General features: G+C 37.7%; 1 protein-coding gene across 7 annotated transcripts in view; it reads left to right on the top strand.

The window, feature by feature from the left end:
* Nucleotides 1-7344, top strand: part of EXOC2 (exocyst complex component 2) — a 252177-nt gene extending 244833 nt beyond the window's left edge. For 6 of the 7 annotated variants that reach the window (XM_087858229.1, XM_087858230.1, XM_045800593.2 and 3 more), the window contains 2 exons: nucleotides 1587-1646; nucleotides 3217-3988. In XM_087858229.1, the coding sequence (XP_087714355.1) occupies nucleotides 1587-1646; nucleotides 3217-3310 (154 nt within the window). In that variant the 3' untranslated portion in view covers nucleotides 3311-3988. Of the gene's footprint in view, nucleotides 1-1586; nucleotides 1647-3216; nucleotides 3989-7047 lie in introns of those variants that run through there. The other variant, XM_087858228.1, reaches the window with a different exon arrangement.
* Nucleotides 7345-24960: the final 17616 nt, after the last annotated feature.

The raw sequence follows: 24960 nt of genomic DNA, 5'->3' as shown, positions 1-24960 counted from the left end.
TGTGTTTATTACAACTGAAAAGACTTTTAAAAGTTTTTCCTAACGAATGAAGTTAGCTTCTTATTCCTGTTCATGATAGCCGACCCGAACCCATTTCTAGATGGTTCCCATGTCAGTTATTTATCCACCCCTCTTCCCAGCTGTCATTTTTCTACGTAAAGTATTAAATAATACATGATAGAGGACACTCCACTCAGTCCATATCTGATGTGGGTGCATGCTTTGTGTAAGTACCTAGGTATTTATTCCTATTAATTTAACCTTTCAGAGCCTAAGTTCCTCATCTATGAAAGAAAAATACTTCCTAGGCCACCTTTTGGGGGAATTAAATTAAAAAGTATGCTAGTTACCTTCTAGACTATTGATGCACTACAAATAATCGGTGGTATTATCTTCATGATCATCATTATTGTCATAATGTAAAAATAAAGAATAATAGCATTTCATTTCTTTTGATTATTTGAGAAAAGTTTTAAGATGATGGTGGAGGTAGCAGTGGAGACTCCTCTCTACATCAGGAAAGAGGAAAGTCAATTTCATATTGGAAGGGAAGCTAAGTGTGCCCACAAGCTATAACCTATCCCTTGCCCTAACCAGGAACAACTGAAGCTTTCAGCGCTGCCAGTTTTTATAATCCTCTTGGGACTTTGTAGTCTGTTTGTTGCTGTGATATTTGCCCATAGTTTGAGAAATATTGCCCAAAAGTATGTTGCTAGTACACTGATGAGGATCTGTTTTTATAATACAAAATCAAAGACTACCTTAAGGTCAAGATTAATTATGTTTATTTCTTTCCCTTAGACAACAAGTTAGAAGAAGAGAAGTTAAAAATTATTCCTTAGTGACCAGTATAACTTATTACCAAATAATTTCCCCTAAAATGCTTTTTATTTGATTCAGTAGCTTTTCTGGTACTTTCTACTTTAAAAAGTTAAGCATACCAAATTGATGGACTTTTTTAATTCATGCCTTTTTCGGTTTTCATGAAAAGAAAGGATGTTGAATTAAAATCAATCAGTTAATCTCCACTTATCCTACAACTTTTAAATATAATAACTAAATCCTATAGACTGTATTTAATTAATGTAAGGTATTGGCTGTAAATCAGACCCTGTGCGTGTCGATACTATAAATATCCCCATTTGTGTAATCTGTGACAAGATCACCCCAATTTCTACTTCATTTCCTTCCTTTCTTACCAGGTACTTTAATAGTTCAGTTTTGTTTTGAAAATTTTTAAAAATTGAACATGTCCACATTAAGCTCTCCTTTACCATGAGTAGCATCCTTTTGTCAAAACCAGTCTCTCTTTTAGCTTTTCAAGTTCTGTTTCATTTCCTAGTTGAGTTTTTTCTGACTCTACTCCTACAAGGCCTCCGCCTGGGAACTATACCCTGTAGCCTCACTTTTACTTTTACTTTTTCTATTGTTTTTCACTTTTACTTTTTCTCATTTTTCTACATGCTTCACTGGCTTATACTGGTTTCTTTATATTTAAGGCATGCTTAAGAATTTTTAATGATGCTCTCAATTCCCCTTAGAAATACGAAATGTTTCAACCTAAATGTTGCTTGTCTGTGTTCCAGGTCTAGTTTTAAACAGGCTTTGGAAGCCCTGCCTCAGCTTTCAAGCGGAGCGGATAAAAAGTAAGTTCTGTACGCTGTTTTCGAGGGCCAGTTAAGATGTGTCGAACAAGGTTTTGTTACCTAGAAGTACTTTTTGGGTAGATAATGATTTGGATTTTAGGAAGAGCACTACTTAATAGCCCTTGATAGTGTGCATTATGTTGGCTGAACCTGGCTTGTCTCCAAAGTGACAGAATAAGGTAAAACCTTTCCTCTGGGTTTATGGCAGTTTAGAAATTAGTTCTTTTCTTGTTTTAACTGACTAATACAGAAAATATTTTAAGAAAGTTTATTTTGACTCAGTGAACTATGTTATTGTCCTACATTTTTAAGAAGATAATACTAAGATAAATACAAAAAGGCCAGCAAAATGCAGGACTTGATGTTTTCCTTTGAGTAGCCCAGCAATGTACATTTTTTGCTTTATAGAATATAAAGTAGTAAAAAAAAGTAAAATTGTCCACATGACATAATGAAATTGTATGTTTCACTAACACTATGTTAATGGTCTTGGCCAGAGTTTAAACTTTGCTACTCATAAAACAGGAAATTCTGACCGGAGGCAAAATGTAGGCCAGGCAAATTTCATAAATGCTCAACCTACCCTCAGCTGAGGTAGCGGAAACATTGTAGGTCTTTGCTCCTTCACTAATCATAGCTGAAGTCCACCTGCCTTTGCATTTGGCTGCTCAGTGTATAGACATGAAAACCGTGGTGTGGGCTCTGTGATGTGTTGCATAGGTGAGTGTTATGGAAAGTCAGAGAACAGAGAGAACACGTGAGGCTGGGAAAATGTCACATGAGATGGTGTTCTAATTTTGAGCATTGTTAAACCCATGAAATAATCTTTTGACCCCAGTATCGTTAAGCCTACTTCTTGGTTGCTTCATCTGAACCAAATGAACTCTTATAAGATCCTTTCTGGCCCTAAAATTATACATCAAACCAGTAAAGAAAGCAGTTGAGTTATCAAGTACTAGTATAATCTGCCCACTGAGTTAGAACTGACCTTGATTCTTCTGGTGCTTAATTCACCACTTTAGTTTACCACTCTCCAATATTTGTTCAAAACAAAAATGCAAAATAGGAGGAGCCAGACAGTAGACCAGTAGTTGCCGAGGGGAGAGGGTAAGGAAAAAGGTGACCACAAAAGGGCAACACAAGAGCATTTGGAGGGTGATGGAACTATTCTCTGTCCCGATTATGGGGGTTATTAGGTGACTAATTTGTGTTTATCAGTATTCATAGAACTGTATGCCAAAAAGAGTACATTTTAGTATTTTTTTAATTTTTAAAAAGTGAATTTTAAAAAGTGCAGGCCCAAGCATTAATGTGTTTTAGGAAGAAATCTAATTAATCTAGGGGAAGGAGACAGGAGGGAGATTTTTATATGTAATTATGTATATAAGTATATATTCCTTTTGAGTAGCTTCTTTGACTAATTGACTTCTTTATTGAGTTAAGAGTCAATAAGTAAATAACTTCAACACGCAGAAGCTCGGGCTGGGCAGTTGGCTCCCCGGCATGTTTTCTTATGTTGCTAGGCAGCCTTCACTCTGCCAGGTTGTCAAGTAGTTTCTCCTCCCTGCAGGTTACTGGAAGAGCTGCTGAACAAGTTCAAGAGTAGCATGCACTTGCAGCTCACCTGTTTCCAAGCTTCTTCTTCAACTATGATGAAAACATAAATACCATCCAAAACAGGGCATTCTAAAGATAACAAGTAACAAATTGTTATCACTTTTTTAAATGCCCTGAAGGCATTAGCATATAAAGCATTAGGTTTGCACTCTCTCTCTTTTCCCCAAATTAGTAGCTTAGAAGGATGTTCGTATATGTTTTATTTCAACCAAAATGACCTTGTTTGAAATGCCCAAGCAATAACTTGTTTTGTCATTTTTATTACATGAGGCCCTAAATGTCTTCAAGATTCCTTAAGCATATATATTCTTAGCTAGATGTTGCATGATGAATGCTGCAGGAAGAGCTACTTTTACAGGGAGTGCTTTGAGATGGCATGTGACGTAACTAAGGCGTTCTTCAGTGTCTCGTATACTAGACTTGTAGTGCCTGCAGCTTCAAAGACATGGAGAGATCGGTAAGAAGATTTGGAAAGTTATATTCAGACATCTTTCGAACTTCAACTGTCCTAAACTGTACATCTCTACTTAAAAACTTTATTTCATACAAATACCTCTAACTCTCCTAATTCAAGTGGCTTTTTAGAAACTTTGCGGTTTGCCTAAGGAAATGTTATATTTGGGGTAAATTATTTGTGGTCCAGATGTCCATGAGTTAACTTTGTGTCTTGCTGGCTAATTTTTATTTCTTACCAAACTAATAAACATGAAGCACCTTTCAGTGTAGCTTTTCTTTGTCCCACTCACTCTTAATTTAATGTGTCTTTTCATGTCAATGCGTTGCCTGTCCCCGAGGATCCATTTGTTACTGTGGTGGGAAGAGCTGCAGCTGTCAGTGCCTCCCAAAGAACAAGCCAGGCCCCCGGGTGGCAGCTGGCGCTCCTGCCCACCACCGTTCACTCCTGCCCCTCCGGCAATGTCTTTTCTCTCCACCGCTCCTTACCCTTTGAAGTATCTTGCTCAGTAGCTAAAAGAACATTGCTCTGGCAGAGTCTGTGTTTTCTGAAGATTCAGAGACACTCCTCTGTTACCAGGCAGTAGGAACTGCTGATGAACCTCGTGCCATTTGTCCTACATTCGCTGCTGACTTGGCTTACCAGAATAGGTGCAGGGCGCCGTGACCTCTTTGAAAGGCAGCTTCCCCTACCTAACTTTATCATACCATTCGCTCAGAAAGCAGTCATTCTCTTATCCATTGGCTGTGTGTCAGGGTTCTCAAATTTTTCTATGGATGTCACAGAATCTCCTTTTTTAAGGCTGAAATTAATATCTTTACTAATACAAGTAATTTTAGAATACAGTATAGCTGAATACAGTATCCATATTTAAAATAAGTCGTTGTTATGTTTGCTCATTTGGTGTATGGGGGAAATCATAGTAACTGGAAGTGAAAGTTTAATTTCTACAAATGTACTTGACAAAGCGTATTATTAAGGAATATACAGAATATTGTCTCTCCAAAGCATGTTGACTATTGTGTCTTACATGATGATAAACTAAATTACAAATCTACGGTCCTGAATATTTGTGTTATCTTAAATAGACACTACAGAGCATTCGTCCAATAAAGAATGTGTCTTTAATACAAGGTGTATTTAGTTGTCATTTTTCCCTAAGCGTCTTTATTTCTACATATTCATTAGCTATATAGCTTTTCTAATTTACCTTACATTTGTCTAATCATTGTCAGAAAGCATTTATCAGCTATTCTACTAATTCTCTATTTGTTGGGGGCTTACTATGTGCTAGGCATTACACCAAATTATCTTGTTTAGCCTCCCAATAGCCTTGTGACAACCGTATGAGCTAGAAGGTATTATGTCCATTTCACAGATGAGGAAATCAGGGCTTAAGAGAGAGGTTAGTGACTTTTTTTTTTAAGATTTTATTTATTTATTTGACAGAGACAGCCAGCGAGAGAGGGAACACAAGCAGGGGGAGTGGGAGAGGAAGAAGCAGGCTCCCAGCAGAGGAGCCTGATGTGGGGCTCAATCCCAGAACGCTGGCATCACGCCCTGAGCCGAGGGCAGATGATTGACAACTGCGCCACCCAGGCGCCCCAAGAGAGAGGTTAGTGACTTTAAGACCCCCAGGGCAGGCTGTGTCACTCAGAGTTGTCTGGCTTCATCACTCCCTAAATTAACCATGGCCCGTACTTCCTCCCAGCCAAACATGCTTTCTGCTGTCCCTCCATCAGTGACACAGCTCAGGGAAGCACGTAAGTGCCAGAGGATAATAAAACTTAAGCAAAATACAGACAAGTAAGTGTTTTCATGGATCAGAGAATGAAGGGTAGGCACACAAAAACCCCATACCCAAGTCAAGGGGGAATTCTTGGAAGAAAGGGGATTTCAAGACTTTCTTGAGGTACAGAAGAATTAAGTGGTTAAGAGGAGAAAGCTGAATATAATGTAAATTAGAGGAAAGCTGAGAGATAAACCAGGACTTGGAGCAAATTTACAAAAACATAGCCAAGAAAAAGAATTAAGATACTCAAAGGTGCTTTCACACACAGGTAGCATTGGGTTTAGCACCCCACATTAATGTGGTCAGCCTGGCTTCACATCAGTTAGCAAAGTCGGCCTCACCTTCAGTGCTAAAAATGTATTAGGAATAATTTGGTTTTACTAAGACTTTCTGTATCAGCATGCCATAAAAGTGGCATGCTCTAGAAATCATTCTGGCATTGCAAGACAAGCATCATTGCTGTAGGCAAGCTTTCCGAGGCACTCTCCTGTGTCTACAGTCCTTGCATGTAGCTTTCTTAGGGGGGATCAATGGAAAAGGGTACATGTAATTCTGGATTTGGTACAAGATGGTGATGTGGTTCTGTTTTGATCACGTGCTGTAGGATATTCTGTTAGTTGTGTAAGAATGTTACGTGTTTTCTGAAAAGTTACCGTAAATTTCAACACGCTTTTAAACCAAGATTAGGTTTCTAAAGTAAAGTTAGCTGTATTTTACTTTTTCTTTTTAATCTTTTTTTTTTAATTTTTTATTTATTTGAGAGTGAGAGAGAGAGAGAGCACAAGTCGGGGGGAAAGGGGCAGAGGCAGAGGGAGAAGCAAGCTCCAGGGACCCCAATGTGGGGCTGGATCCCAGGACCCTGGGATCATGACCTGAGCTGAAGGCAGAGCCACCCAGGCACCCCATAGCTGTATTTTACTTAATATGTGCTTAAAATAATTATGCTTAACTATAAACTGAAACCAGCATACATTTTTGTCATTAGATGTTTTTTAGCAGTACTCTCATAAAGGTTTTCATATGGATGTATAAAATGAAAACATAAAAGATATATTGAATATTTGATATACATACTTCAATTGGAATAGCAATTTTAATGATTTGAGCTTTGCATTGAATGCATATTCTTATATATTAGAGTCATGTTTTTGGTGTGTTGATGTCATTTTCTGTTCACCCACACTTTATATTCAGTTTTATCATATGTATCACTGGAGCCTTGTTGTACCTGGCCAGGTTATAAATACATAACAATAAATATTTTATAAACAAGATTTGGGTCTTTGGGTTACCTGCTGGTAATTTGGCTAATAAAAGCCAATAGGATGTCAAAATACCTTTTTCCTGTCTAACCCATAAACTCTTAGACAACAGTTAACATTGCCACTGGCCACACTGTCATCATCAGCATCATAACCGTGACTGGTGTCCCACTGGCTGTGTTGCTGCAGTCATCGTTCGTAGTGGTGTGATTGTTCTTGTTATTTCTATCACGTTTTTCTTGAATATTCTGTCCCATCTGCCTACAAACTCTTCAGCTAGGCACACATGCCTGAGAAGACAGCTACGAGACCACTACCTGCCGAGGAAGGCCCACAGAAGGACTCATCACAGAGGAGGAGAACCCCAGAAGAATGGAGTCATGGGGTGAGGGGGCGTGTCACAAAAATCAAGGAAAGAACAAGAATCATGTTGGAATAAAGAGATTGTCAGAGGGGGATGGGGGAATGGGATAGGCCTGTGATGGGTATTAAGGAGGGCACGTATTGCATGGTGCGCTGGGTGTTATACGCAAGTAATGAATCATGGAACTTTACATCAAAAACTAGGGATGTACTGTATGGTGACTAACATAATATAATAAAAAAATATTATTTAAAAAAATTGTTGGCAAGGTCATATGTTGCAAATGTGTCCAACAGATGAAAGTGGTTGCTAGACTTGACATTTAGAAAATCATAAATGACCAGAGAATGATAAGGAAGGAATCAGAGAAACTTCCTCTTAACTCACCCACAAGGGCTATCAAGAAAGCCATCTCTTTCTTGAAGATCACAAAGTATCCTGGCCAGAGCACAAAAGTGAAATTCCTAAGGAGCAGTCTTTAAAACTTTTTTTTAGCTTCCTTTTCTTTTTAAATTCTCTTCCTGGATGTCCAATCACTTCCTGCTGCCCTTGCTTCTTTTCCTGTTAGAATGACTTACAAATATTTATCCCCTTTCTTTTTCCCAAAGTTTTCCCTTTCAAATGCTTAGTAAATTTCTCTAGCTAAATGATAGGGGCTCCTGGAACCAGGCCTCACCTGAGTGTGCACCCAATGTCGGATGGCCGTGAAGTTGTCCTCCATTCTGCTCTGTGTCTGTGCCCTGCCCTCAGCTGACCCCCAGAGCCCTTGGACGGCATAAGGAGCTCCATGTGCTGCAGCCAGTAGCCATTGGGTGGTGTGGTGACTGCAGGTTCTAGCCCAGCAGTTGTTACCAAATAAGCCCTCAGGAAGTACTTACTCAACATTATTGATGAAGTTATAGTAGTAAATGTGTCAGATTACCTTTGTATATTTTTAAGCTACATATACAAAGAGTCAAGTGGTTCCACAGAGCTGGTTGTACGAATGAACGGTCCCTCTACATCCTCCCTCCCCCTTTGCCTGCTTCCTAAAACTGTTCACTTTCAACTCTTTCAGCTGATCTGATTCTTCTGATATTTACCTCAATGTCTCGAACTTAATAGGTTTATATTGTTACTTTTTATTTCTTCTGCTTCGTCTCTATTGTCTTCTTAAAGCAGAAGATGAGAACTTGGCTCTCTTTCATCGCCTCTGCCATACAAGCACACTTCCCTAGCCTTTCCTCCCAGAATGTTTGCTTTGGTTGCATCATTATTCATTGTTCAAGTGACTATACTTATGTAAATGCCTTCAGTGGTAAGCCAGTAACACACTAGCATCCTTTTCCTAGTGTTCTTTTTGTACTTTTTGTGTATTCTATGTAGTTTTTTCTCATCCCAAAACTTCCTCAGCCCGTTATGCAAAACGTACTTGTATTTTATTCAAACACACAGATATTTCATTAAGTTTATCTTCTTGAACAGTTTCACGCACAGCTTCTCAGCCTTCTTTCATCTAGACTGGGTGCCCTCTGGGTCGGCCTCACCCCTGTCATCTTAGGGTCTCCCGCCCGTCATCATCGTCGTCCTAGAATGTTTCTCTGCCCTTCTTTAGTACCGGATCAGCTGCTTTTGTATCCCTCAACATCCTCTTTCTTGATTTGCTCCCTCACTTGATAGAACTCAACCTCCAGTAACTTTCTAGAAGAAGAGTATATGGGAGGTAACTTCTTTGAGACCTTGAATATATGATGAAAATCTTTATGATAGCTTGGCTGGATTTAGAATTCTAGGTTGGAAGTCCTGTTTCCCCAGAATTCTGAAGCCTTTTCACTGTTGTCCTCCAGTGTCTGTTGATATCTGCTTATAGAATCTTTTGTAGAATCTCCTTCTTTTCCCAGGTTTTTGGACGTTCGTAATGTTGTTCTGAGTATGATGCCCTTTTATTTATCATGGTAAGCCTAATGTCTTTAGATTTGGGGGATTTTTCTTAAATTTTTTATTGGAGTCCCTTTTTGTCCCTGTTTTTATCCTTATCTTTAGTATTTGGATCTCCTATCCTGATCCTTTTAAAAAATTTTTAAATCTTTTGACTTTTATTCTACTTAGACACTTCCTCACATTTATTTGTCCAACTTTTTTTTTTTTTTAATTCCCATGTAGCTAACATACAGTGTTTTATTAGTTTCAGGTCGTCCAACCTTTTTTTTTTTTTTGGTTTTTCATTTCTGCTGTGTTGTTTTTTATTTATAAGAAGTTTTTTCCTCTGAATATTCTTTTTTATAGTTCTGTTGATTTCCTATTTCTCTGGAGATAATTATACTATTTTAGAAGTTGTTTTTTTTTCTTTTTCCTAGTCTCCAGATTTCTTTATTCTTCTCTTATATATTAGAATAAATGTCATAAGCTTTTCTCAAATTTCTAGCAAGCTTTGGATATTTATTCATAGTTAGCGGTGGAGCACTAAAAAGCTGAATTGGATTGCAAGTTCCATGGACTGCATGGGGCTTATCAGCTATGAGCTTCAATAACTTGAACCAGTATGGGTGGATGGGCCTTTTCATTCTAATGTTATTGTATGTAGGTCGTTTTTCTGGGACTGGTCAGATTTTCTAGAGAGAGTTGTTCTTGTCTCCTGCCAAGAGCATATAAACTACTCTCAGTATCCTGAAAATCAAGAGAAAGAAGAAGGCTTGGAGGTCAGGACAGTGCCTGCTCTCAACTGGATGTACATACAGCCTTCTGCATTTGCCCTCCAGAGAAAACAGCTCTCATCTGCTGGAGCGGGAAGCTAGAGAGCGTGTTCCCACCTATGTGGGGAGGAAGGGAAGACCTGGGAACATGTAGCTGGTTCTTAAATAGCCTTTAAACTGATCATTTGGTTTTAACGCCGACTTGATCCCCACTTCCAGAAGTTCTCATACCACAAATTCTTGAGCCTTTAGGGAACTTTGCAGTGTAAAGTAGGTCGCATCTATTTGTCTTTCATACTGCCACTTTAGGATCTGACTTGTTTAGATCTCAGTCAGTTTCCACTTACCCATATACTTGGCAGCTTTCAAACTCTTCTAGCTGTTATTTCCTCTCCTTATCTCTTTCACTTTGTGGATTTGTGCTTTGTATGTACCTTTAACTATATTATTAACTATCATAACATATGGTTTTGTATGCAATATACATATGGTGTATATATACCTATATATAGCATATTATACACACATGCATGCACACAAATAATATAAAATGACAGTAAAGTTCTTCATATGTAGAGAGGGTTTTAGCTAGAGCTTAAGTTAATGATGTGTGGTTTCAGTCTCCCATCTATAGCTGAAACTTCAGATTAATTTTTCATTTGTTTTATTTGACATTTAACACCAAACTGTTCACATCTGCATGGGCTTCAGATTTGTTGCTCCTAAGATATTGTTAACTACAACTTTTTAAACATTGAAAGGAGGTTTCTATTCTGATGACCGCGTTCCCCATCCCTGGGTGCTAAGGGTATCAAATCAAGCTTATCATGCAGAAGCTTTTATTCCATACTTGGAAACAGTCTTACAGCACACCAATCATGTATTCTTGCCAAAAAGTCAAACTTGAATGTCTAGATCTACTTAACAATTTATTGGAAATACAGGGGATACAATAACATAATCAATGGATAATCAGCAAAATCATTTATCAGGAAGTAATTAACCCCATTTCTTCAGTAACAAAATTTCAGAGAAAATTAGAGGGAGAGTCCAGGGGCATTCTACATAATAAAAGATACTTAGAAGATGTATCTAATTGCATTGTATGGATGTTATTTGTATCCCGAGTTGAACCAGCAAATTGTCTTTAGAAAATTAGACATTTGGAAAAATTTTAAACATTATTGTTCTAACAATATTTAAACAATATTGATTATATTAAGGAATTATTTTTGCTATTTTATGTGTTGTCATACATGGTTATAATTTTCAAAAGTCATTATCCTTTAACTCTTTATAAATGACACAATAGATACCATGTCATATAAGATGTCACTGTAAAGCTACAGTAACCAAATCTGCCAAAAGAATACACAAGTAGATAATGGAACAGAATACATAGCCCAGAACTAGACCCAGACAAATATAGTCAACTGAACTTTGACAGAGGAGCAAAAGTAATACAATGGAGAGAAGATAGGCTTTTCAATAAATGGTGCTGGAAAACTGAACACATGGACAGTAGTGGATCTAGACATTACTAATAATTTTACAAAATTAACTCAAAATGGATCACAGGCCTAAATATAAAATGCATTACTATAGAACTCCTAGAGAAAAATCTAGATGACCATGGATTTGGTGATGACTTCAGATACAACAGTTATTTCTGATTGCCAGCACTTGGAAGCAAACAAGATGCCTTTCAGTAGGTAAATGGATAAATAAACTATGGTATATTCATTCAGGAAAACATTATTCAGTGCTAAAAAAAAAAAGTACATATCAAGCTATGAAAAGACGTGGAGGAAGCTTAAATGCAAATTAGTAAGAAAAGTCAAGTGAAAAGGCTACATTCTGTACAATTTCAACTATGTGAACATTGTGGAAAAGGGAAAACTATAGAGACAATAAAAATATCAGGGGTTGGAGGGAGGAGTGGGGGGATGAATAGGCAGAGCACAGAGGGTTTTTAAGGCAGTGAAACTCTTTTGTGTGATACTGTACTGGGGGATACATATCTTTATATGTTTGTTAAAATCATACAGCATGAAGAATGAACCCTAGTATAAACTCTGGACTTTGAGTAATAATAATGTGGCAATGCAGGTCCATGGGCTGTAACAGATGCACCACATGGTGGGGATGTTGACAATGCAGGGGGCTATGCATGTGTGGGGGCAGGGAATATATGGGAAATCTGTACTTCCTGCTCAGTTTTGCTGTGAACCAAAACTGCTCTAAAATATAGTCTATTGAATGTGTGTGATTATCCACTCTTTACAAATAATATGATAAAATAAAATGAATTTGCCACAGAAAGATCCCGGGTGAGGTGTCAATGGAGAACAGAGGGAGAGAGTAGGCTATAGATTAAATAAGAGTGGCCATGCGTTGATAATTGTTAATTCCGGGTTATAGTAAATGATGCTTTATTATACTGTTCTCTCCACTTTTGATATATTTGAAATTTTCCATAATAAAAACTTTGAATACTGAGTAGCTCAGCTAGGTGACACTGAAGTATAATCAGTTGAACAAGTACAGGTAACTAATAGCAAACCCTTTCGTAACTGGAAAGAGATGCCTGAGAGTGAATAAGCATTAGATACCTGCTAGAGGCCACAGGCACAGTAAGTACCATCTGTTTGTCTTCATGTTCTGCTGGCGCAAGAAGGGCATGGGCTGGGGCGTCTCTGTGAAGGATGAGAGCTCACAGATCACTTTATGAGAAAGCATAGCTGCAGTTTTGTCCTGACACAAATAATGGTGAGTGATGGTTGCTACTATGACAGCAGGTATATATTCTAGCAGAACAATTATTCCCTTCCATATTATTCTTCACAAATTGTGGAAGTAAGTCTCAGAAAAAAAAGATTATCTCCATAAAAGATAAATTTTTATATAGAAAAAGTTATTTCCCTTCAATGATGCATACTGGGAATATTAGCATTTTAAGAGATAATTTTTATAGTCAGAGTAAAGTTTAATGTTTCAAAAGGTGCTGTGTTCTAATTCTTATCCTTACTGGGTAAAATCCTATCAGACTGACAGTCCTGCAGATAACAACCATAAGCTCTGACCATAATTCATAAAGCAATAACTTTAAGGCACTGAGGAATGGACAGAAGCAGGCAGAATCCACATTTATATTATCAGAGGTACATAAAGTGATTTCCTGTTTTTGCAGTTTTTTGTCAGGAACCAGGTACAATTGGTAGTGGGGAAATGTCAGGGGCATAAGTGAAAAACTGATGTCTTTTTGCTCTCAGAAACCAGAAGATTGTATACAGAAAATTGCACCTACTGGAAAGAGAAGGAAAATTCTAGAAAAGAAGAAACAAAGAGGTCCCCAAGTTCTGTCGGTCTAAATCTCTGGCTGACACCTGAGCAACACCTGAATAAAGCAGACTCAGTTCAGCCTAAAGACAAAGATTTGAACCAAGATTAAAGCTACCACTCAAGGAACACTTAAGAAACCAAGTTTGCAGTTCAACTACAAGATTGCTAAACCAAAAGAAACAGGATCCAGATTATTCACAGTTTATTATTTAGAATGTCTAGAATAAAATCCAAAATTACTCAACATATGAAGAACAAGGAAAATGGAACACAGTTTCAAGAGAATAGAAAATCAACTGAGACCAACCTCAGTAGATCAATGGATATTATCAAATGTGAAGAATAGAAAAATATTTGGGATAAAGTGAACATGGGGTTTCAAAGGCACCTGTTAAATATAATCAGATAATCTAATGTACATGTAATTGGAGTCCTAGAAGAAAAACAAATAGAGAATCAAGCCAAAAAAAAAAAAAAAAGTAATGGCCGACAATTTCACAAATTTAATGAAAAACACAATTTTACAGATTCAAGACACTCAACAAATAGCAAAAAGGATAAGCACAAAGGTTGCCATACTGTGGCAAACTGTTAAAGCCAAAGAAGCAAATCTAGTAAGCAGCAGTAGAAAAACAACAAATTACATATAGTGGAACAACATTTGAATTCACTTCTGACTTCACATCAGAAACCATGGAGGCCAGGGGTGCCTGGGTGGCACAGCGGTTAAGCGTCTGCCTTCGGCTCAGGGCATGATCCCGGCGTTATGGGATCGAGCCCCACATCAGGCTCCTCCCCTGTAAGCCTGCTTCTTCCTCTCCCACTCCCCCTGCTTGTGCTCCCTCTCTCGCTGGCTGTCTCTATCTCTGTCAAATAAATAAATAAATAAAATCTTAAAAAAAAAAAAAAAAAAGAAACCATGGAGGCCAGAACAGAGTGAAATAGCCATGTTCGAAATGATAGAAAAAAGTGTCAGTCCAGAATTCTATATCAAGTAAAAATATCCTTCCAGAATGAAAGCAAAATAAAGACATTTTCAGATAAAATTAAGAGAATATGTTGCCAGCAGACCTGCACTATAAGAAATGCTAAAGGAAGTTCTCGAAACTGAAAGGAGATCTGATGGAAACTCAGATCCTCAGAAAGCAGTGAAGAGCATCATAGATGATAAATAGCTGGGTAAATACAATACTTCTGGGGTGGGTTTTTTTTTAATTTGCCATTTTCTTTTAAAATTTTTATAATATATATGGCAATACATATGTATGACTGTTTAGAGGAAAAATTATAGCATTGTCATGGTTTATAACATTTACAGGTGTAACATAAAATAAGGGGAAAATGGACCTACGTGTTTGCAAGATTTCTACATTTAACAAGGAGTAATATATAACTGCAAATATACTGTGGAAAAATTAAATATATATATATATTTTTTAATTCCCAGAACAATCACTAAAATAATAAGGTAGAGAAGTATAACTAAAAACCAATAAGAAAATTGTAAATGAATTTTTAAATAAATTTTATTAAAATAATGTTTAAAGGACATGAAGGGAAGAACAGAAAACACAGTGAACAAATAGAAAACCAGCAAAGGAATGATATACCCAAACACAACCACAGCAATAATTTTATTAGCTATTAATGGATCAAACATTTCAATTAAAAGGCACAGTTATCAACATAGATTTTAAAAAGCTTGACCCAACTATATGCTATGTACAAGAAATGCACTTTATTATTTAAAAGCACAGAAAAGATGCACTTTATATTTAAAGGCATAAATAAGTTGAAAGTAACTATGGAAGAGAACACACCGTGCAAACAGAAAGCATAAAGAAGGCTGGAGTAGCTGTGTTAATCTGAGATAAAGTAGATTTTAAGACAAAAAAAATATAAGAGATAAGGAAGAACTTTTCATAACCATAAAATGGTGAGTCAGGAAGACATAATCATACATGGCCTGATAAAACAGCATGTACATCATGCAAATACAATGAAGCAGTAGCTACAGTGGGTCAAACAGGTAAAGGGGATTAGAAGCACAAACTTCTAGGAAAAAAACAATGAAACAAATTGACAGGATTAAAGGGAAAGATAAGCAATTGCATCGTTCTTATATTTGGAGAGTTTTAAACTCCACAGCAATTGCCGGAGCAACTAAACAAATCAGCAGAGATATGGGTTCTCAGCAATACTACTTGACCTGGTTGATACTTAAAAAACACTACACCCAACAAATGCGGGTATTTTTTTAAGTTGCACAGCACATTCATCAGCATAGACCATATGCTTGGCCATAAAATAAATCTCAAAAAAAAAAACAAACATTCAAATCACAAGTTTACTCCCTGATCACAGTGGAATCAAATTAGGAATCAATAACAACAAAATATCTCGAAAAACCCTAAATATTTGGAAGTTAACACACTTCTAAATAACCCAGGAGTTGAGTAAAACACCAGAGAATTTAGAAAATAGTTTGACTGAAAAGTAAATTAACTGAATGAAACCTACATCATCAAAATGTGAGGGGTGCAGCTAAAGAGTGCTTAGAGAGGAATTTATAAATTTTAAATGCTTATGTTAGATAAGAAAACCTATAAATCAATGATCTAAGGTTCCATGTTAGAAATTTAAGAAGAGCACATTAAACCCCACGCAAGTAGAATGAAGGAAATAATGAAGGGCACAAATCAATGAAATAGAAAATGCATAAGCAATAGAGAAAATGAAATCAAAAGGTTCTGAGCTGGTTTCTTCTTCAGCTCTGTCATCAACTCTGCACCACACTGGGAAATGCATCACCTTTCAATGCATCTGTTTACTCATCTATATAATTAGGGAGGTTGGACTTCAATGACACACAAAGTGCTCTTAATTTTTAGGTGCTCACAAAGGCGGAAGACCGATAATAGTGGAATTCTAAAAAGACGCATGTGCTAACAGTTGCTCAGTAAATATGCTGAATAAATGAAGCCTCAGGATACGACCACTTTTCCAAGGATCTGTTTTTACAGTCTATAACCCTGATTAATTTGTATTCTAATACTCAAAGGAATATACACCATGGACCATAGACACGGCACACAAATACAAATACAGTGTTGCTCTGTATCAAGCATCAGACTCTCAGTTTAGCTAAAAGGGAGTACGTTCAAGTAGTTGAACTGCAAACCAGAGATTCGAGATCCCAGGCTTGATTTCTGTTTGACTGGCTCCTGAGGCCCTTGGAAAATCATGGTCTTTGTTCTGTGGCTCTATTTCCCCATATGAGTTGTCTGCATTTTTGTAAGATTTAATCAGGCATTCAGCAAAGCCAAATGTTTTCTGCCTCAAAATAAATTCTGGTAAGACTGATACAAAGGATCATCCCTGATTTTCCCCTTAGCTCTCATTAAACGAGGTTTTTTTCTTAAAATTACTGGATTCTTAAAAAAAAAAATTAGAATATGACATAATATTAATTAATGTCCAGAAGGAAGCAGACCAGTGAAATCTTAAGACTTTAAAGAGAACAAATTCCTGTTCTTCCTAAGACATAGTCTCAAATTACATGTTCTGCAGGCCAATTCCCAAGAGTCCTCACATTCGGCTATACTGGCAACCGGTAAAGGGGTCTTCCTTTTGGCTTGTTGCCCGTTACGGCCCAGGACTACATCTTGAAGTTTAGTGGGCTGCATGGATCTGAGCTTTCTCCTGTCCGTGAAGTAGGGGGTATGAGATAGAAAAACAGGATGTGATGAGCATAATAACTGGAGGAAAAACCACATTGGCACTGGACACCTCCAATTTGCCAACAGGCAGCGTTAATAATGCATTTCTAGCAAAAATCGAGAAGTGTTGCTCGTAACTTAAATTTAATCATAAGGACACATTAAACAAGCACAACTAAAGGGCATTCTACAAAATACCTAATACTCTTCAGAAGTGTCAAGTCGTGGAAGACAAAGACTGAGGCCCTGTCCCAGATTGGAGGTGTGACAGTTAAATGCAGTGTGTGATCCTAGTTTGGATTGTGAACCAGAAAAAAAGAACATCAGGGAGACAACTGGTGAAGTTCGAATAAGATCTGTAGATCAGTTAATAATAAGCTGTATTAATGTTAACTTGCTGGTTGTGGCCATTGTACTATGTCTATGTAAGATACTGATATTTGGAGAAGCTAGGTGAAGAGAAAGAATACAGAATGCTTTATACTATTTTTGAAACTATTTTTGTAAGTCTTAAATTATTTTGCAACAAAAAGTTGTGTTTTGATTTTTTTTAAAGATACAGGAAATGAACCATGAGAGACTATGGACTCCGGACACAAACTGAAGGCTTTAGAGGGGAGGGGGGTCGGGGGATGGGCTAGCCTGGTGAAGGGTATTAAGGAGGGCACGTATTGCATGGGGCACTGGGTGTTATAGGCAAACAATGAATCATGGAACACTACATCAAAAACTAATGATGTACTGTATCGTGACTAACATGACATAGTAGTAATATAAAAAAGATATAGAAGAGAAACCTTCAAATCAGTGTATGTTGGCGAGGAATTTTTAAGAAAACTAAACCAATAGAAGTAACTAAATATGGGGGATTGAAGCGCAAAGAGAGTGAATAGAAAATGCAAATGATGAAGGTAAAAATATTTTTAAATTAACACAATGTCAAGAACTATTTTTTTCATAAAATATATCTTCAGATTAGAACCAAAAATCCATTAGATGGTACTTTAAAATATATGCTAATCCTGGGTCCTGAAATATAAAGACTCATAAAGATTAAAAGCGAAAGAACAGCAGGCTAAAAAAAAAAGTATGTCAGGAAAATATTCATGAAAAGAAAGGTGGTAGTGCTGATTTGATATCAAATAAAGCATACTTTATAGCAAAATGTATTTAAGAATAAAAATGGCTCCTCTATAGTGATAAAAGTAACAATTTGCCAGTCAGTTTAGGTAACTAAGTTACCTAATTTCATATTTTAGAGAGGAATTTATAAATTTTATAAATTATACACTTAATAATATAACCTCGATATGTAATTTTAAAATTGCTGGAATTCACGACTCACAATTTGTGGATTTTAAACACATTTTTCTCAGTATTAATGGATTAAGCCTACAAAATAATTATCAAATTTGAAGAAAATACAAAAAGCACAGAAAGAAAACAATCTGTCAGAAATATATAGAACCCTATAGTCATTAGAGCACTGACCACGTACTAGTCACAAGGCAAGGATTAAGAAACAATCAAGAATCACTATCAAGTTCTCTGACCACAATAAAATTCTGTTAGTAATCAGTAACAAGAAGATAACTTTTAAACTCCCATATATGTTTGGAAATTTTACAACAGATTTCTGAAGAACATATTGGTCAAGAAAGAACATCACAAAAATTAGAAAAATTGAGAGCTGAACAGTAATAAAAAATTTCACCTCAAAATGTGGGCCGCAGCTAAAGAAATACTTCAAGAGCAGGGGAGATCGAACATGAGGTAAGCCTCAAACTCGAAAGCTTTTAAAAAAGGAAGGAAATAATAAAAAAACAGAAATGAAAGAAGTACTAAACAAAGATACACTTCGAAACGATCAAGCCAACAAAGCTGAAAGTTGGTTCTGTGAGAAAACGTAAAGGGGAATGGAGACAAAACCTGGCAAGATTGATCAAAAAAAGAAGAGGTAGCATAAATATTAGGAGGGAAATATTAGAAGGAAATAACGAAATATGATATAAAATAAAATACTATTTTTAAAACGTAAGATAATTCTGGAATCAAACTGAATTCCTGAACACAGCCAGCTGAGGGCCTGGCCTTCAGTGTGATCAGTGGGGAGTGCAAGGATCCAAACAGCCTTTCCTCACCACCGCCTAAGAACAACACTCGGGATCTTAACCAGGCAGGAAAAGCTTCTCAAACTTGAGTGAGCCCTTCCCCCATCCCATCTCGGTCCTGTCAATCACTGATACAGAACTTAAAATGTATCCTCATCAGAAGAAAGAGATTCTTTTGAGGAGAGAACTAACATATACAATTTTAAAGGTTTATTATCCGATGTTTGACAGTACCAAGTCACAACAAGAAATCCTATTATGTATAAGCTGATGGGTGATATATTATCCACAGTGACATTTTCAATGACAAATGGGTTTTGAAACGGCAGATTCCTAATCAGAACCTTCGAAAACTGCCACTGTTTTTACGAATACAACTGTTACTTTGCCACCTGTTAATGCCACACAAATGATGTTCACAGCTTTACTGCAGTCCCTGCCTGCACTCACTTCCCACACTGCTCTTGTAGGAAGTCAGCCCTCATCGTCGAACACTCCTCCACCATCTTACACTGATTAAAAGAACTTAGGGGCAAAGAAGTGCCTCAGGTACCTGCTTTTGCTTTGCTTTTCAAAGTTTTTCTTTTGTGAAAGGGAATAATACAATTTTGTCTACAGAGTGGTTTTTTTTTTTTCCAAATTTTTCAAATTCTAGTTAGTTAACATACAGTACAATATTGGTTTCTGGAGCAGAATTCAGTGATTCATCACTTACATACAAAACCCAGTGCTCATTACAAAGTGCTCTCCTTAATACCCATCATTCATCTAGCCCATCCCCCACCCACCTCCCTCCATCAACGCTCAATTTATTCTCTATCTTCAAGAGTCTCTTACAGTTTATTTCCCTCTCTCCTTTTTCTCTTTTCCCCTTCGCATATGCTCATGTTTTCTTTCTTAAATTCCACATATGTGTGAGATCCTATGGTATTTGTCTTTCTCTGCCTGACTTATTTTGCTTACCGTAATACACTCTAGCTCCATCCACATCATTGCAAATGGTAAGATTCCATTCTTTTTGATGGCTGGGTAATATTCCACTATAGATCTATATACCACATCTTCTTTAACCATTTATCAGTTGATGGACATTTGGGCTTTCTCCATAGTTTGCCTATTATTGATAAGGCTGCTATAAACATCAGGGTGCATGTACCCCTTGAATCAGTAATTTTTGTATCATTTGGGTAAATACCTAGTAGTGCAATTGTGGAATCATAGGGTAGTTCTGGTAGTTCTATTTTTAACTGTTTGGGGAAACTCCATACTGTTCTCCAGAGTGTCTGTACCAGTTTGCATCCCCACCAACAGTGCAAGAGGGTTCCCCTTGCTCCACATCCTCACCAACACCTGTTGTTTCTTGTGTTAATTTTAGCCATTTTGACAGTGTGAGGTAATATCTCATCCTGGTTTTGATTTGTATTTCCCTGAGGCCGAGTGATGTTGAACATTTTTTCATGCGTCTGTTAGCCATCTGGATGCCTTCTTTGGAAAAATATCTATTCATGTCTTCTGCCCATTTCTTGACTGGGTTATTTGGTTTTTTGGGTGTTGAATTTGGTAAGTTCTTTAGAGAGTTTGTATACTAATCCTTTATCTTTGCAAATATCTTCTTCCATTCCGTAGGCTGCCTTGTACTTTTATTGATTGTTTCCTACAAAGTGATTCTCAAACTTTGTTTGCATTGGGATCAATCGGTGGGGGTGGGGGGTTGTGGCAGGGGACCCAAGCATCTGTATTTTTACCTAACTCCCTGGTGATTCTGAGGTACGTCAAGGTCTGAACAACACAGTTTGGGGTTTTAGCATCTGCACATTCTAGATTCTGTACGTGACCTCTATAGCATGTCACATCCCTAGGCACCTTGATAACATTGAACACTTACTATTTGTTAGACATTGTTCTAATATGTAGAACTTGTATAATAAGCATTTATTTACATGTATTAGCATTTATTTTCACAACAGCCTTTTCAGATCTATACTATTATCCCCATTATACACAAGAGGATACTGAAATACAAAGAGGTCAAATAATGCCCAAAGCCGCATAACTAATTAGGAAGAGTCTAGGATTTGAACACGAAGAGTCTGGCTCTGGAGCCTGTGCACTTAATGACCATCTGTACTGCCTGATAAACACTGGCCATGTGACAGCAAATATTGGTGAATGAGGGTCCTCTTTAACAAAGTCACAGAGCAAAAATACAAACTCATCTGTCAGATGTCACAACTCAAGGATTGTTACCCTGGATAGGTTAGTAATTCTCAGGATGCATGAAGTTTCAGAGATAAATCACATTTAGCTCTGCTCTCAAGGAGTGCAGAACTAGCTGGAGAAGTGAAAAGACATGTGACCCCAATCTGTGCTCCACATAAGGGGAGGTACAAGCACAAAATAACAAAACGTCCTGGGTTTGGTCTTCTTATTGCTTGCCTTTGGCAAATCTGTGATCACAAAAAAGGAGAGAAACATTTAATCCAGGAAAAGTAGGCTGACAAGTTCTCGATGAGTTTGATTATTTTCCCCAACTCCTTGATATTTCTGTTTTGTTTTCGAGAAATTGGATGTACCATTCTGGGCTCCCATGACCACGAGCACAAGAAGCAGTCACTGTCAGCTCATAGATGCTAACTGAAGCCATGGAGTAAATTAGAAGATAGGCAGGTCCAGGTCAAAACTCCAAAGTACACCATGTCTGAGAGGCAAACCTCTGAAGATAGGTTTGCAGAAGAGACTCAGAGTGGCCGAAGAGGAAGGAGGGGGACTAGAAGTGCACAGAGGCTCAGGGCTGAAAGCAAAAAAAAACCCAATTACATAGAAGTTTACTTTTTAGAAAATTGTGTTCAAACTTAGTCATTTAATGATGAGTGTCCTAATATTTTTAGGGGGAAATTCCATAAGCCGACTTCATCTCCTGATGCCACTTTATTTTATGCTCTATTTCCAAAGGTTTATGGGAGAAATACTGTTACACTTAATGAACACCCGTGATGTGGAGTCTAATTGCCATTATATAACAAGCTAATTATTCATCAGTGCAAATAACAAAATATAGATATTATCATGCACACTCATATGCTAAGAGACCAGCTCATGAGCCACATGCCTATACAGGCATGCCTATATTTAACCATCATTTCTGTTCACAGCATTGCCTTTCATGGGTATAGCACACTGCTTTTCCAAGAACCTTTATCCACAAGATGTTTTACTCCCTGTCAAGTAAGCAGAAACAATAATTACATGTGGATTTTACCAAGTAGAAAACTGAGGCTAAAAGAAATTAGTGCCTTCCTATGATCACAAAACTAGCTTGAGAAAGAGATGAGCCTCTAGCCAAGACCCACTGAGTCTCACTTTGTGCAAACCCCTTTGCATTAAAGCTCCCTGATCAGGGGATGAAGCCATCAGTGTGTACCTCTGTCCTCCTCTAGAAATATCTCTTCTGATCAACTTCTTGCTCCAGAGCACTAAATGATTGCCCTGGAAATTTGAGGTCCTTCCCTAAGAAAAGGCACTGGTTTTTTTTTAGAGAGACTGGTACCTACAGGAAGTGACTTCAAACCCACATCAGAACTTATACATCCAAACAAATTCTGCCTTCAGTGTAATTTGTAATATATTATTTCAATATAATAGTTGGTAAACCAAGTATACAAACACATTTTAGGGATAATCAGAGGAAGCTTAAATATGGTTTGGTTTGGATGATAGTGAGAAGTTAGTTTTGATGGGTGTGACGATGAATGACACCTGTGTGAGAAAATGGCCTTTTAAGCCTCATGCTGATATTCGTGTTGCTTCAACAACAATATGGCAGTGTTAAGTTTACACAGATAAATTATACAACCTGGATACAGGATAGACGACCGCTCTGCTGCCTGAACGTTTTGTTTTGTTTTTGTTTTTTAATTTTCAGAAACGCCCTCAGAATCAATTAATGAACCACAAAGAACTGAGTCACACTACTTTAGAGTTTCACCTCACTTGGATTTAAAACGAAATTACCTGGCTGGGTCACTGAAGCCATTCTCCAGTGTTGGCTCTGAACAACTGTACTATTTCCACATATTTATTACCTTAAAAGAGCTTCCTTCTACTTTATATCTCTCTGTGAAAGAACCTTAAATTGTTTTGCTAAATTCCATGGCCAAGCCATAGACTCAAATGTTGATGAAACCAAATGACTCCATCCAGGCTTCTGGCATAAATTTTATGGAGTGTGGAGGTGATTCTAAATCTTTCCTCCAACCACCACACTGCCTAGAGTTTGCTGTGTGGGACCCAAAATGGCTGCCCTGGGAACTGAGTGGGACAACCATGGGTGGGGATAAGAACAGTGGAATGTCTCATGGAAGATAAGATCTACCATAGGTAGGGAGCCAGCCCTTGCCTCTGAGATGAAGGCTTATCTTATTAGCGCACATGGCAGTGAGCAAGATGCGAGTAGAGGGTGCCTGGAAAGAGGTAGGAAAATGAGATGTCCTAAAGAGCACCACCACCGCATCTAACAATCCTGAAATTAAAGAGTTTGATCCTATGTTGACAAGAAGCATGAATGGGGACAACTGTCCTTCTCCTTTTCTTCACCTCATCCCCAGTGTGTGTTTGTTTGTTTGTTTGTTTGTTTGCTTGCTTGTTTTAAAGGAGAGGGGGCTGTTTGCTAAGAAACTAGATTTTCTTTTTTCACTTTTCAAGGAGTTACTGTATACTAAAAAGTTTCTTTTTTGCAAGTAGTGTCTGCTCAATTAGCAGTTCAAATCAGCCCTATTGACAGAAGATGGAAGCAGCTTCAAGCAAGTGTGACTGGGAGAGTCTGTTTAAAAATATTATGGTTCAATAAAAACTTCCTAATCTGCTTTGTATGCAATACTTTCTCCAATTAAACCCTCTAGAGTGAAAGACCATCCACTGGCCAAACATCAGTCACTGAGGTTGTTGACATCTAATCACCCCAGTGGCCTCATGCATAGAGGGCCCTACATCTGTTTCCCTTCTTTCCTCTGAGCACAGGTATGTATCTCTTTCCCAGTTTGTGTTCCTTGATGGGGGGCAGAGAGGGTTGGGAGGTGTGTTGTTAGGGGCCCGACAGAACCGAGTCAAAACTCTTCTAAAGGCCCCAAACTTCTCCCTGTGTCACAGGCAGATGCTGCAAGAGAAGTCTCTACAAAGGCCATATTGTCGCTTTTGAGAGAGAGAAGAGAGGGAAAGAGGCTCCCGTGCATGCTTCAGGCTTCACGAAGGCCGGACCAGAGTGAGATCTTGTTCCTCTTCATTTCCGGAAGCCTCAGTGCTGTTTCACTTGTAAGACAATCCCATAAATACTTCCATTCAGTAAAACAACAACAACAATGGTTTCTTTACAAAAATAGATAATACGTTTCATAACTCACCTCACAAATGAAACTCGAGTACTTTGGGATATTTTTAAAACATAAAGATCCTCATTTAAAGAACATGAATAAAACAATGAGTGACCTGAAAGTTGTTAGGCATGAAAATTTCCCATGGAAGTTCAGGGTTTTAGAAAACACTCTAAATTCGCTTCTCTGAGCACATGGCCTTAGAATAATGTTAAAGAGTTAAAATTCTACATTCCCAAGCCAGCAGTTTCCTAACTCTTCCTCGTTGACTCAAGAAAGAATTTCCTCTTCTCTTTGGCATCTGCTTTGAGTGACCTCCTTGATGTAAAGTCTCTGATTCTTTGCACCAACCTCATGATCGTAACTGAAAAGACTATCAAGAACAAGTCACATCATTTCTGTTTTCTTAGTCGTGAGTTTTACTACCCAAGTTGTATATTCTGGAGACTTAAATGAAAATATCTAGTAGAACAAAAATGGGATGGGAAATCAGAAGCCGGGCCGCCCTCCCTCAGCTGTGACACAGCAGAAGCAGCTCATATCAGCTCTGGGCCAGAGTGCCTTTTCTCTGACTATTAGGTTGGGCTAGATCCTTTCTGAGGCTCCTCACGGCTC

Source organism: Ursus americanus, chromosome 32 (genome assembly GCF_024610735.1).
Source record: "Ursus americanus isolate L20-20 chromosome 32, mUrsAme1.1.p, whole genome shotgun sequence".
Lineage (NCBI taxonomy): Eukaryota > Metazoa > Chordata > Mammalia > Carnivora > Ursidae > Ursus > Ursus americanus.
The sequence above is the reverse complement of the archived record's forward strand: the minus strand, read 5'-3'. Positions and strand labels throughout refer to the sequence as shown.